This window comes from Melospiza melodia, chromosome 14 (assembly GCF_035770615.1).
Source record: "Melospiza melodia melodia isolate bMelMel2 chromosome 14, bMelMel2.pri, whole genome shotgun sequence".
Lineage (NCBI taxonomy): Eukaryota > Metazoa > Chordata > Aves > Passeriformes > Passerellidae > Melospiza > Melospiza melodia.
Genome location: NC_086207.1, coordinates 14,668,985 through 14,681,587, shown reverse-complemented (window position 1 = coordinate 14,681,587; position 12,603 = coordinate 14,668,985). Strand labels below are relative to the sequence as shown.

Sequence of the window (12,603 nt, the reverse complement as noted above, 5' to 3'; positions counted from 1 at the left end):
AGGTCATTCTTTCTTCTCCCTCTCCACAAGGCAGTCACAGATAGCAGCAATGTTAGGAGACAGGACGGAGAAGAAAAATAACTGTTTTTCTCTGCATCCCCCTGAGGATGGGAAACACCAGCTCAGGGACTGAGAAATGACAGCATTTAACATTATAATTACAGCAGGTCGAGGTGTTAGGAGGTGCAGAACCAGGCAGAGAGATGGCATTTCCCCATCCCCGTGTGCTGTCAGTCCGAGAGAGACAGAGAACTGAAAACTCAGCGCAGGCAGTGCTGTGACAGTGACTGCTGGGGACTGCCCTGTCCCTGACAGGGACCCTTTGATTTTCAGCTTGATTCCTCTGGTCTATCCTTTGGAGCCAGGCTCAGGGACTGCCCACTGGGAAGCGGAGGAGAGGAAGAGACCGATTTGGAAAGCCAGAGAGGAGGAGGAGGGGGAGAGGCAGAGGGAAACCCAGCCCACCCTTTGCCTTCCTCCTGCCTCCTTCTAAAACTTGCAGATTCCTCCAGCCTGTCCGAGCGCCTGGAGTTCCCTCAGCCGTGCTGCCGGGACTGCGAGGTATGGCCCGAGCTCCGCGATTGCCTTTGCTGCGCTTTCCCTGCCGGCACGGGGGTCCCACGGCCCCACTCGTGGGGGTCCCGCTGTCCCTGCCCTGTCCCCACCCAGTGCTGGCAGGGCGTCACTCGGCATGGGGAGCTGGACGCGGTGCATTTAGAGACCCCTCCTGACTTCATCCCCTTCTCCTCTTCGCAGCATTTCCCCTTCTAACCTGTCTCGTATTCAATTTCGCTGCCAGAGCTTTAATGCTTTGGTGGCATCTGACTGTAAAGGTTTGATTTGCCCTCATTCTTCTCTCTCCTCCCTTTTCCTCTCTGTGTTTTCAGCTGGTGGGTAGTTCTTTAGTGAGATCCATGACACCAAGGGGTGTGGGCACATCAAACCAACCTGCAGAAAAATCAGATGTAGTTACGAACAGTCCCCACTTCTCCCAGCCTGAGGTGTGTTGGAGGGTGATGTTTTACTCACCAGAGTATCCAGAGGAAGAACAAAAGAGCTGCTGGCTTCATGTCAGCGGGTTTATTTTTTTTTCAGTGCAGCCGGTCTTATTTCTCCTTTGGAAAAAAAAAAAAAAAAAAAAAAAAAAAAAAAAAAAAAAAAAAGACACTCGGCTTTTTGTTCCAAGCAAACTCTGAATGCCTTTCAAGTCTGCTGCCCTGGCTTGCCAAACTCGGGCTGATCGACTGTTAGGGGGACGGAGACTGCAGGAGAGGAGGAGCAAAACTCTTTCGGGAAGTTTTTTTAAGTTTTAAGAACTTGGGTTCCATCGGGCACAATTTTCGGTCCACATAGAAGAGACGAGGGCTCGTTTCCTTTAAAGGCAGCCGCTGTCCTTCCCGGCCCGCTGACGTGACAGTCTCTGCTCTTTGTGTCCCTTCTCTGAGAAAGCATCCAGCCAAAAAAAGGGAAATTTAACCGGTTGGGGGCTGAATTCCCACCCAAACACAAGGCAGAAGTTCCAAGTTGGAGTGAAACGGGGTTACCGGCAAGGTCACCAGCGCTCCCGAGTCCTCAGAGGGGACCAACTCGAAACAGCCCAAAAAGCATCCCTCCAAAAGGACAGAAATTAATTACAGCCGTTTGTTAGGGTCGGCCAGGCGAGTTTTAAGCAGAAAAAAAAAAAAGCTGTGGCGTCCTGCACAGCAACTAAAGCCAAGCCATTGTCTGCCACATCGGCAGGAGCAGGGGTGCGGGCGCTGTTGGGAGGGGGAAGAGCAGAAATAAACTTTTCGAACTTTTTTTCAAGCCCTTCCTTCCACAGCACCCCGCTCTTCCATGACTCAGCCCCAGAGGAATGTCGGCTCCCATGGAAACCTTTGGGTCCTCTGGTCCGAGGGATGTCGGGGCTGTTATCGCTGCAGCGCTTGTGGCAGGGCAGGTCCAGGGAGTGCTCTGGAGATGGTTTGCATTTTTTGCAGAATATTTATCGGACAGTTTATTCTCTTTGTGGAGAATATAATGAATTCTCCTTTGTGGAGCTGTGTGGGATCAGCTGGTGGCACCCCCGGGGCCAGAGGGACCTCCAGCACCTGGCACAAAGCGTCCGGGCAGCTTTGGGCACTGCCCGAGTTCCAGCCCACACAAAAGGAAAAGCTCAGGCAGGACAGCAAAATTCTGCCTCGCCTGTCTGCACAGGGCTCATCCACGAGCGGCTGCCTGCAGCCCACAGCACATCCAGGCTCTTTGCTTGGGACTAATTTAATTGTTTTCCATTATGGATTCAGTCTGTAACCTGGAGAAACTATGGCAGCTCCAGCACACTGCTGTGATGGGGCTGGGCTCTTGCTGTTGTATCAACAAGCCCTGTGAGATCTGAGCATTTCTGGGCTCACACAGAGCTCCCAGCACAGGGAATGGGCTCACACAGTGCTGTGGTGTCTTTAGTGACTCTACACAAGCACATGGGGTAGGGGGATTTTTTTTCCCTTGCTGTGTTTACTGAAAGTGTGAGCTAAAGGGAATTTCACTTCCATCTAAGCCTTGCATGGCTCTCTGAGTGTGTCAGAGGGGTCTGTGCAGGTGGCAGGAGCCAGGCTGGTTTCTGCCCAGTCCGTGCCCTGCTCCCCAGGCAGCTGCAGCACATCTGGGTGAGCCAGCACCGAACGTGCAGGGACGTGTTCAGCAGGGAGCTTCACGGGATCTCACACAAACATCTCCTGCTTCAAATGGAATTTCAGCCTGGGAGTGGCTGCTGAGCAAAGCTCAGAGGGCCTTGCCTGCAAAGGGAGGGCAGGGCAGGATTGGGGACCCAGCCCTGGTGCTCTGTCTGTGGGGTCACACTTGGTCACCCACCTGCACCTTGAGCACTGTGACCCCAGTTGGGTTTGGCAGAATCTTTTTCTGGACCAGCTTTGCCTTCACACTCAGTGTGAGGTGGGGGAAGGTCAGATCCTCCAGAGGCTCGGAGGGGCAGTGAGCAGAGGGAGGGTGGTGCAGGAGACCCTGCTGGTGGGCTGGGGTGCAGGCAGGGCTGTGCCCCCCATTGCCCATTCCTGCCTCCGTGGCTGCAGTGGGAGGAGGCAGCAGAGCCCTGGCCTGGGGTAGCAGGGCTTGAGGAGGAGCTGCCCAAGGGCCAGGGAGAGACTCCTCCCCACGCTAACGTGGCATCCCAAAGGGCTTACGCAACCCTGGCCAGGGCCAGCGCCACATGGACCAGCTCCACCATCCATGGAGCCTCTCCTGGAGGCTGCACCCGCCCCATCAGTGTCCTCCCAGCCCACAGAGGCCCTGTCTGGGGTCCCCAGGAAAGACCCAGTGTCACAGACTCTCTGTGCATCCCTGCAGGGTATGTTCCCTGTCAGGAGGAGCTGATGGTGGTGCCACAAGCTTGGGGGGAGCGTGGTAACGAGTTCCCTGAGCAGCTGGCTTGGGGTTTATGGAGGTGCTGAGGGTCAGGCTCTGCCCTCTCTACACCCCACGGTTTTCTTCTTTGGGTTATGGCTGTGAAATGCAATGAGCAGCTGGTGCTGAGGGCCGTGCTGGAGAGGTGAGCCGATGGGAGGAGTTTAGGGGAGCCCCCAGACTCTGTTTAAAGAGTGACTGGGAGCTGAAGTCCCCGTATAGGATGTAACTGGGATCAGGTCTTCAAAAATCTGCACAGCCCATGGGTCCTGCAGCCCATGGTGCCCTGTTGTCTGCTCAATCCACAGCATTCAGGAGGGCAGGCCTGAGGAGAGGGTGGTGACCATGGAATTTCTCCTATTTTATATTCAACAGCCTTTTCTGTGCTGGTTTCCAGCATCCTGCAAAGTGCTGGTGTCTGTTGATTGCTTCAGGATGCAGAAGGGCCTAAGTCCCTGCTTGCTGAAATCTTTTTCCCTCTTTTCTTCTGTCCAAAATGACCCCATGGCTGCACCCCTCCCTTGCTGCCCTCTGCCCTCCATGGGGCTCACAAAGCAGCTCCAGGCATTCGCAGTGCAGAGCCCCTCAGGGATCCTCCCAGGTCCCTCAGCTGGGGGATGGATGCTGAGCTCCAAAGAGCATCCTCTTGGATAGCAGGACTGTGGTTGCTCCACAAGGAGGGAGACTTGCACCATGGACTATGTTATCCTGCTAGAGCAACCCCGTTTGCAGGGCTCCTGAGCTGTTATTTCAGGACTTTTGGCCACCAGGCATTCAGGAATGACCATTTGCAACCCAGCCAGGGGCTCACAGACTCTAATGTCCTCACTGCACAGCTTTGCCTCCAAAAAGTTGTTATTTTATTATAAATATGTTTTACCATCTAAGGCACAAGGCAGTTCTGCAGAGGTTGTTTGCTCAGACTTTTTCATGCTCCTTCTTCCTCCAAACACAACACTGGCAGCTCCAGCTGTCTGCTGGCTCCTAGCAAACACCTCATTCCCTGACCCCACTGACTGCATGCCCAGACTTTGAAATTCAAGGCTTTTTTAAAGCTTGGGGAAATGATCTAAGATGGCCTTGGCATGGGGTTGGGTTCTTCTTAGTGCCACCTTCCACATGTGCATGCACTGCCCTCTCCTCCAGGCTGGGCACCACTGAACCTCAGAGCACCTTCCAAAGCAAGCCAGCCCAGGAGGAGCCTTTCCTAGCCAGGGGATACCAGCAAGGAGGAGATGGCCAGAATCACCTGTACTTTTCCACCTCACTTCCCAAACAACCCTTGCAGGAAGAAAGAACCAGTGATCTCTGCTGGCAAATGCTGGCAGAACTCACAGAAACCTCCAGAACGAACCAAGACAAAGGGAAAGGACAGATCACACCAAGCAGGAGAGGAGGGAGCTGCTCAGCTGCAGCCTCAACAGAGCCAAAGAGCTCATCACCCCTCCCCACAGCCCCAAAGAGCTCATCACCCCTGCTCAAGGCCCCAAAGAGCTCATCACCCCTCCCTATAGCCCCAAAGAGCTCATCACCCCTGCTCAAGGCCCCAAAGAGCTCATCACCCCTCCCCACAGCCCCAAAGAGCTCATCACCCCTGCTCAAGGCCCCAAAGAGCTCATCACCCCTCCCTATAGCCCCAAAGAGCTCATCACCCCTGCTCAAGGCCCCAAAGAGCTCATCACCCCTCCCCACAGCCCCAAAGAGCTCATCACCCCTGCTCAAGGCCCCAAAGAGCTCATCACCCCTCCCTATAGCCCCAAAGAGCTCATCACCCCTGCTCAAGGCCCCAAAGAGCTCATCACCCCTCCCTATAGCCCCAAAGAGCTCATCACCCCTGCCCACAGCCCCAAAGAGCTCATCACCCCTCCCTATAGCCCCAAAGAGTTTATCACCCCTCCCTATAGCCCCAAAGAGCTCATCACCCCTCCCCACAGCCCCAAAGAGCTCATCACCCCTGCCCACAGCCCCAAAGAGCTCATCACCCCTCCACACGGCCCCAAAGAGCTCATCACCCCTCCCTATAGCCCCAAAGAGCTCATCACCCCTCTCCTTCATGCCACCACATCAGCCGTCTCCACCACCCCCTCCCAGCCCTCTGACATCCCAAAAAAGCTTCCCTCCATTCCCTGACCCCTATTTTACACAGACACATCCCAAAAAAGCTTCCCTCCTTTCCCTGACCCCTATTTTGCACACACACCCCACTAGAAGCTGGGTGAGCTCCTGAGATTGGAAAGAGGATTTTCTGAGTGGCCAAACCTCTCTAAATCAGGCAGCAGAGCCCAGCCGGGTTGGTGCCCTGGCAGCACAGCTTTGGGGTGGCTTTACACCCAGAGAGCTGCTGTGAACGAGCAGGAAGAGGCTGCAGTGACATCGGATACGCTGGGGGAGAAGCAGAAACCTCACCCAAGGCTTTCTGTCCCAGCAATAATCATGAACAGCTCCGTGGCCGGCCCCAGGGCGGGCTGCGTGCAGGTGGAGGGGAGGAGGGCAGGCGGAAGGGGAGGCTTGGCAGGGGCACAGGTCCCCTGGCTGGCAGGATGGAGGGCACAGAGGATGTTCCAGCAGCGATGCCAGCCGCATACCAAGCGGGCAGCTGAGCTCCCTCTGCCCGCACACAGAGCACTGCGCCCTGCCAAACAGGAACCGGGGGGGACAAGGACACGGGGATGTCACCAGCTGTGCTCTGCTGGCTCTCACAGCAGCCTCTGCCTCTCCTGCAGGGGCTCTGCAGCAGCCCAGACTGAGGGGGTGCAAAGGGCTCGTCCTTCTGGAGCTGGTCTCACAGCAGGACACAACCCCAAAGTGCCTTAGATCCCTCAAATCCAGTCTGGGGACCCTCGGGTCTGAGCAGGAAAGGGAAAAACAATAGACACATCAATATTTTGGGGTGCTGGGGATGGGGTACTGGTCTCTGATACCCCTAGGTCTGAGCAGGAAAGGGAAAAACAATAGACACGCCAATATTTTGGGGTGCTGGGGATGAGGGACTGGTCGCTGATACCCCTAGGGGTGTCTGTGTCCATGGGGGAAGGGGTTTTCTAAAGGATTTAACTCTCAAGTACTCTGTCTCATTGTCTCTCTGTTATCTCTTTCTTTCATCCACTTCCCTATTTATTCTGATTGGCAACTAAGATGATAGAGTTTCATTCTTTGTACCTGGCACTCATATCAGGGGATTTTTAATGTGAAAAATGTGGGGGATTGGTGAAAAAAGAAAAAACTCCAGGGAAGGAGCCATTTTTACTGTGATTTTCCTAAAGGCGTCCAGGAGAGCAACAGACATCTAAACCCCACTGTCTCATTTTGCAAAATCAAACTAATTTATCTTGGAAACACGATTTGGCCCAAGGTTCTGGCTAGAGAAGCCAGCATGTGGGTCTGTAACACCGAACAGACGAGGCAGGAAATGGAGAGAGCGCCTTCCTCGAAGTGTCTGCTCAGCCTGGAGCCCAGCAGCACTCAGGGGCCTCCTTCCTCATCCCTCCTTTTCCTCTGCTTTATTCAAGGTCTGCTGAAAGATGAGGGCCTGGATTTTTTTCCTTCTCTGCCTGGCAGGCAAAGCCCTGGCAGCGCCGGTAAGTGCAGGAGACAGCAGAGCTGTCAGGGTTGTTCATCCGGAGCAGCCAAGGGGATTTGCTTTTATAAAAAATAAAGTACTGAGAAATGAGGGACAATTTGAGGCTGGGTCATCCCCCTTGGACCCCCACTCATGTGCATTTTCCTCTGCAGCAGGAGGCTCTGCCCGATGAGACGGAGGTCATCGAGGATCCCACCACAGAGGTAGGTGGTTCTGTCCTTCCTCCTCCTCACCCATCCCCTCAGCACCCACTGCTCTGCAAAGAGCATCTCCAAACAAAGCTCTGGGGAGCCATGGGGGGCTGCTCTGCCCACCAGGAGCTGTGCACCCCCAGCAGAAACACCAACCTCTTTTGCAGGAGCCCGTGGGGGCTAACCCTGTCCAGGTGGAGGTGGGAGAGTTTGAGGAACCCACCGAGGATGTAGAGGAGATTGTTGCAGAGAGTAAGTCACCTCCCCTGCCCTCCAGCTGGCAGGGACACTGTCCCCTCCCTGTGTGAGGCAGCTTTAGTCACCCCAAACAGTGAGGGGCTCCTTTGGGAAGGGCTGTAGCACAAGGACAATGCCAGCCTGGGTGCACATTCAAAGCAAGAGGGACGTGGCCTCTTCCAGCTCTCTGCAAGCCCATCTTTGCAACAGAAAAGCCACTGGTGTGGCTACAGAAAGGAGTCCAGGATTAACCCCAGGGCTAACATGGACTTCTGTAAACCTGTCCATCTTCCCAGTGTTAGAACACATGTGGGAGGTGTCCTTGGTGAAGTCTCAGACTTCCCTGTGCGCTGAGGTGCCCTGAGCATCTCGTGGGATGTGAGGATGTGGCTGGCTCTAACTTTGCTCCCCTCCTGCTGCAGACCCCTGCCAGAACCACCACTGCAAGCACGGCAAGGTGTGTGAGGTGGATGACAACAACTCTCCCATGTGTGTGTGCCAGGACCCCTCCAGCTGCCCCGCCAGCGCCGGCGTCTTCGAGAAGGTGAGGGCAGGATCTGCTCAGTGCCCAGGGCAGAGAGGGACCCACGTGGGCTGTGCCAGAGATGGTGGCATGTGGAGACAGGGTCAGGGTGGCTGGTCCCCATCTGGTGGTGAAGAAGGAGCCCTTGCCCACCCCAGGAACAAGTTAAACATCTCATCTGGAGGCTCTGCCTGCCTCTCACGCAGCATCTCCCCTTCCCGTGCAGGTCTGTGGCACTGACAACAAGACCTACGACTCCTCCTGCCATTTCTTTGCCACCAAGTGCACCTTGGAGGGAACCAAGAAGGGACACAAGCTGCACCTGGACTACATTGGGCCTTGCAAATGTAAGTGGAGCCACTCCCTCAGACAAAGGCACCCCTAACTGGGCACAGCCCAGCGGGGAGCAAAGGTGGTGGCAAGCTCGGGGCTGAGGTGGGAGGGCACCGGGGCATGGAGCTGCATGTGCAGATGCTGCACTGAGCCCTGTGTGTGACTTGCAGTCATCCCTGCCTGCCTGGACACGGAGCTGACCGAGTTCCCCCTGCGCATGCGGGACTGGCTCAAGAACGTGCTGATCACGCTGTACGAGCGCGACGAGGACAACAACCTGCTGACCGAGAAGCAGAAGCTCAAGGTGGGGCACAGGGCGAGGGTCTGGGGGCTCACCCCCACAGTGGAGGCCAGCACATCCAGAATGACCTGGGGGATTGAGCCTTGGCCCCCGTTTCCCTGCTGACAAGGCCTCCCCACCTCTCCCACGGCAGGTGAAGAAGATCCACGAGAACGAGAAGCGCCTGGAGGCCGGTGACCACACCGTGGAGCTCCTGGCCAGGGACTTTGAGAAGAACTACAACATGTACATCTTCCCTGTGCACTGGCAGTTCGGGCAGCTGGACCAGCACCCCATTGATGGGTGAGTGCCACCAGAGCAGGACGAGGACCCCAGAACCATCTCCTGCCTGAGGAGCAGAGTGATTTGGCAGTGGAAGGTGTCAAGGCAGGCTGGAGATGTGACACAAGTGGGTGGCTGGTGGCAGAGGTTGTGGCAAACCAGGCTGGGGTAGAAGAACCTTTGCCTCCTGCAAGAGGGACCTCCCCCAGCCCCAGCTGCTCCCACTCCCTTGGGTGTGGAGTTTCTCTCTTCTCAGATTTACTGTTCTATGACAGTCCCCTAAAATATCTTAGTCCAAAGGCCCTGGGATAACTGCAGCAGCTGAGATAGCAGCTGCTGGCTTAGCTGTGGGCTGCAGAGGGGCATGGGAGTGATCACACACTCAGGCCTGTGGGGTGGGGGCAGCTGGCAGGGACCCCCAGCTGGTGGCTATTTTGTGACCAGCCCTTGACCCTCGTGGCACTCAGTGGCTGATCCTGGGAGGGCACAGGGACAGCAGCCAGAGCAGAGAGCTGGGGCAGCACCTTCCCTGCAGTGAGGGTGTGGTGGCCCTGGCAGGTACCTGTCCCACACGGAGCTGGCCCCGCTGCGTGCCCCCCTGATCCCCATGGAGCACTGCACCACTCGCTTCTTCGAGGCCTGCGACCTGGACAACGACAAGTACATCGCCCTGGAGGAGTGGGCCAGCTGCTTTGGCATCAAGGAGAGTAAGTACCCAGGAGGAATGGGGTGGGGGAGGCTGGAGAGCACCCCCAGAACCCCCAATGTGCATGAAACAATGCAGCACAGGGTGAGGGGAAGGAGGGGGAGTGGGGAGGGTGCAGGAACAGTGGGAGCTTGGCAGCATCCACCTCCTAACTTTGTCTCTCTCTTTGCCTTCCACAGAGGACATAGACAAGGATCTCGTGATCTAAACGCTCACCTTCCCGCTCTGCTGCCAACTTTGTCATGTTTTAACCTTCCCACTTCCTTTGGTTTTTAAACTGCTTTTGTTTTGTTTTGTTTTTCCCTGGGAACAAGGTGCTAATATAGGTCAAAACATATGTAGTAACGGTGCTAAGAGAAATAACAGTCCTCATTCATAGCCTTATCTATCACCACTAGATTACTCACCCAGCTGTTTCCACACGCTCTCACCAGCCTTTTCTCTCTCCTGCGTCTTCACTGCTGATTGTTCCTGTGCTAAATATCCGCTCTGCCTCACCATCCGCTCTCAGGCTTCTCTTGACTTCTCGCTAGCAGCACGTTCCTGGACACTCAGACACAAAACCCTCTCAGCTGATTCACCACCCCAGGCGCAGATGCCAGCGAGGGAAGGCAGAGCCAGAGGATGTAGGAGGATTGGGTTCTCAAGCAGAGCAGCTGCAGGTGGCATTGTGGCCACCCAGCTCGTGGCAGGAAGGATGGAGAGGGGTGAGAAAGACAGAGAGTGGTAGAATTTTGTTTTCTTTTTTTTTTTTTCCCTCCCATTCCCAGGGTTTAGCAGTTATTGGGCACAGAAAAAAAAATATAAACTCAACAAGCAAATAGGGAAGCGCACAGAATTTAAAACAAATAAGATGAAATTATTCCCATCCTGTAAAATCCTCTTGAATAATAAAGGTTTGAAAGTGCTCCATGCTTCACCATCACTCGATGACCACGCTGCTGTCGTGTTTTCTGTGTGGCTGCCTGTTCCCCAGGGTGTATGTGTGGCTCACCTTGGTGCTGTGGTTCAGCTGCAGGTGAGACAAAGCTCTTGGCTCTCCCCAAATCACAGTGCCCCGAAGCACTTCCCACCCCTCTGCCCTGGCTGTGCCTCAATTCCAGCCTTGCTCTTCCAGGGAAGCTGTGTCACACTTGGAAGGGATATTTCTGCCCAGAAAGTGGCCTGTGTGCCACGTGCTCGAGGGAAATGCTGTAATGTTTTTTTCCTGTTGTGGATTTAAGGGATGCAAAGGATGGAAGGGAGAAGGTATTTGGATTTTGCTTTATAAGAGGGGGTCCTGACAGGATCAAAGTGATGGTTAAATCTCACAGGCTGAGAACTCTTTTTTTACCTCTGAATGTTCCCTGTGCCTTATATTATTAAATTCCTGCCACAGTGTGAGTAACCTGATGAGTTTCTGTAATAAAAAATACTGATTTGAAACACTGACAATAAACCAGCCTGCAATGTTTCTCTGTTTTATCCCATCCTGGTGAGAGGGACTGCCCCCTCATCACCAACCTCATGCATGGGTTCAAGTTGTTCCCACAGATCTCCCAGCCCCAAAAAGGTTCTGGTCCAAGGTAAGATGAGGTGTTTCTGCCCATTCCAGCCCATCACTGTAAAGGGCTTGGGGAATATTGGATGTGGGCAGAGATGGGGTCACTGCAGCAGCCAGCACAGACACTCACATGGCTCTCAGGCCCTTGCTTTCATCAGCAATAAAATCCCTGGGAAAGGCAAAAAGGCAGGAGAGTAGGAAAATAAACACCCCCATTTGCATGGGCTAAAAATAGCCACGTTTGAAGAGCTCTGGCTCAGCTGTGAGGTCCCTGCTGACAGCCCCTGTGGAATGTGCTGTCAGGATCCTGCACAGGGCCACTCCTGCCAGGGCAGATCCCACAGGACACAGACACTCTGCATGGCCAAGGTGTGTGACCCCCATGGGGGGAAAAGCTCAGCCCAGAGGGGCCAGGTGAAGCACAGCACCCTTCCCCTGCCCACACTGCCTCCCAGGGCTGTTGGCCAAAGGGGGCTCTCAGGGGAGACACAGTGAATGCCTCCCCATGGTGGGAGCAGCTCTACAAACTGGCAGACCTGACACAGAGATGGGCACCACTGCCCATGTCCCCTGCAAGAGCCAGCTGGATGTGACCCACCCCCAGGCCTGTTGGGAGAAGGTTTAGGCAGGGCAGAGGACAGGCAGACAGGCAGGGGCTGCAGGAGATGAGTGCAAACTGCTGTCCTGTCACTCCCTCTCAGCCAGAAGCCCTCTGTTCTGTTCCCCTGTGAGAGGCTCCTCCTCTCCTTCCATCCCAGCCCTCCTGCCAGTGCCACCAAACAGCACAGGAGCTTGGGTCCTGTGCAGGGGAAGGCTCTCCAGCCCTGCTCTCCCCTGCCTTCCCCAGCAAGCTCAGGAAAGCCAACAGGCTGCCCCAGGAGAGCTGGCTATCACAGCTCTGAATGTGCAGAGATCCCTCTCCAAGGCCATGTCCCACCCCATGGGACAACACTGCTGTCCCAGCAGCCTGGCAGAGCCCAAAGGAGCCAACCCAGAGCTACAACAAAGTGCAGCTGGCCTGGCTTTAACTGAGCATCAGAATGAGCTCAGAAGGTTTGAGCTGGGGCTCTCTTAACCCTTCCAAGTTCACAGCCTGAAGTATCAAGTGGTTGGAATTTCACTGCCTTGGGGCAAATGCCATACAAGGGGTTATGTCAGGACTTGAGGAATAAGCTGGCCTCTTTGAGCTTTCAGTCCCAGACAGTCAGCAAGGGTGGAACAGAACAGCCCTTTCCCTGTTGGAGCTGAAATGGAGCCTTCCCGTGCTGCACAGCAGTAAAGAAACTGCCCTGTACTTTCCGAGTGGAAATTCTCCCTGTGGTTTGTGCTGACTGAGGACACAGTTTGCAAACCTGAAAAAGAAAAAAAAAAAAAACACAACAAACTAAATAGAAAACTAACAGACAGACCTGGATCCAAAACCAGCACCAGCCTGACCCAAGTGCTACAGTGCATCTGCAGAGATGGCTCCTCTTGGTGCAGTTACCCACTGAGCCATTCCTGCATTCAAGAGAGGAAAGATGGGG

The 12,603-nt window shown here is 54.9% G+C and overlaps 1 protein-coding gene across 1 annotated transcript; it reads left to right on the top strand.

Annotated features, from left to right (window-relative positions):
• The first annotated feature begins 405 nt into the window (after nt 1-405).
• Nucleotides 406-10,972, top strand: SPARC (secreted protein acidic and cysteine rich). Its single transcript, XM_063168873.1, has 10 exons — nt 406-561; nt 6,912-6,980; nt 7,135-7,185; nt 7,341-7,425; nt 7,833-7,954; nt 8,160-8,280; nt 8,437-8,570; nt 8,701-8,849; nt 9,387-9,535; nt 9,714-10,972. Exons 2-10 carry the CDS (start codon nt 6,924-6,926, stop codon nt 9,740-9,742), a joined length of 897 nt encoding a protein of 298 aa, XP_063024943.1. The 5' UTR covers nt 406-561; nt 6,912-6,923; the 3' UTR covers nt 9,743-10,972.
• The last annotated feature ends 1,631 nt before the right edge of the window (nt 10,973-12,603 follow it).

Excerpts from the sequence above, each read along its gene's own strand:
- SPARC (XM_063168873.1), top strand. The coding sequence starts at position 6,924 with ATGAGGGCCTGGATTTTTTTCCTTCTCTGCCTGGCAGGCAAAGCCCTG. Across the intron at positions 7,186-7,340 it reads TCGAGGATCCCACCACAGAG|GAGCCCGTGGGGGCTAACCC; the intron begins GTAGGTGGTTCT and ends CCTCTTTTGCAG. Across the intron at positions 7,955-8,159 it reads GCGCCGGCGTCTTCGAGAAG|GTCTGTGGCACTGACAACAA; the intron begins GTGAGGGCAGGA and ends CTTCCCGTGCAG.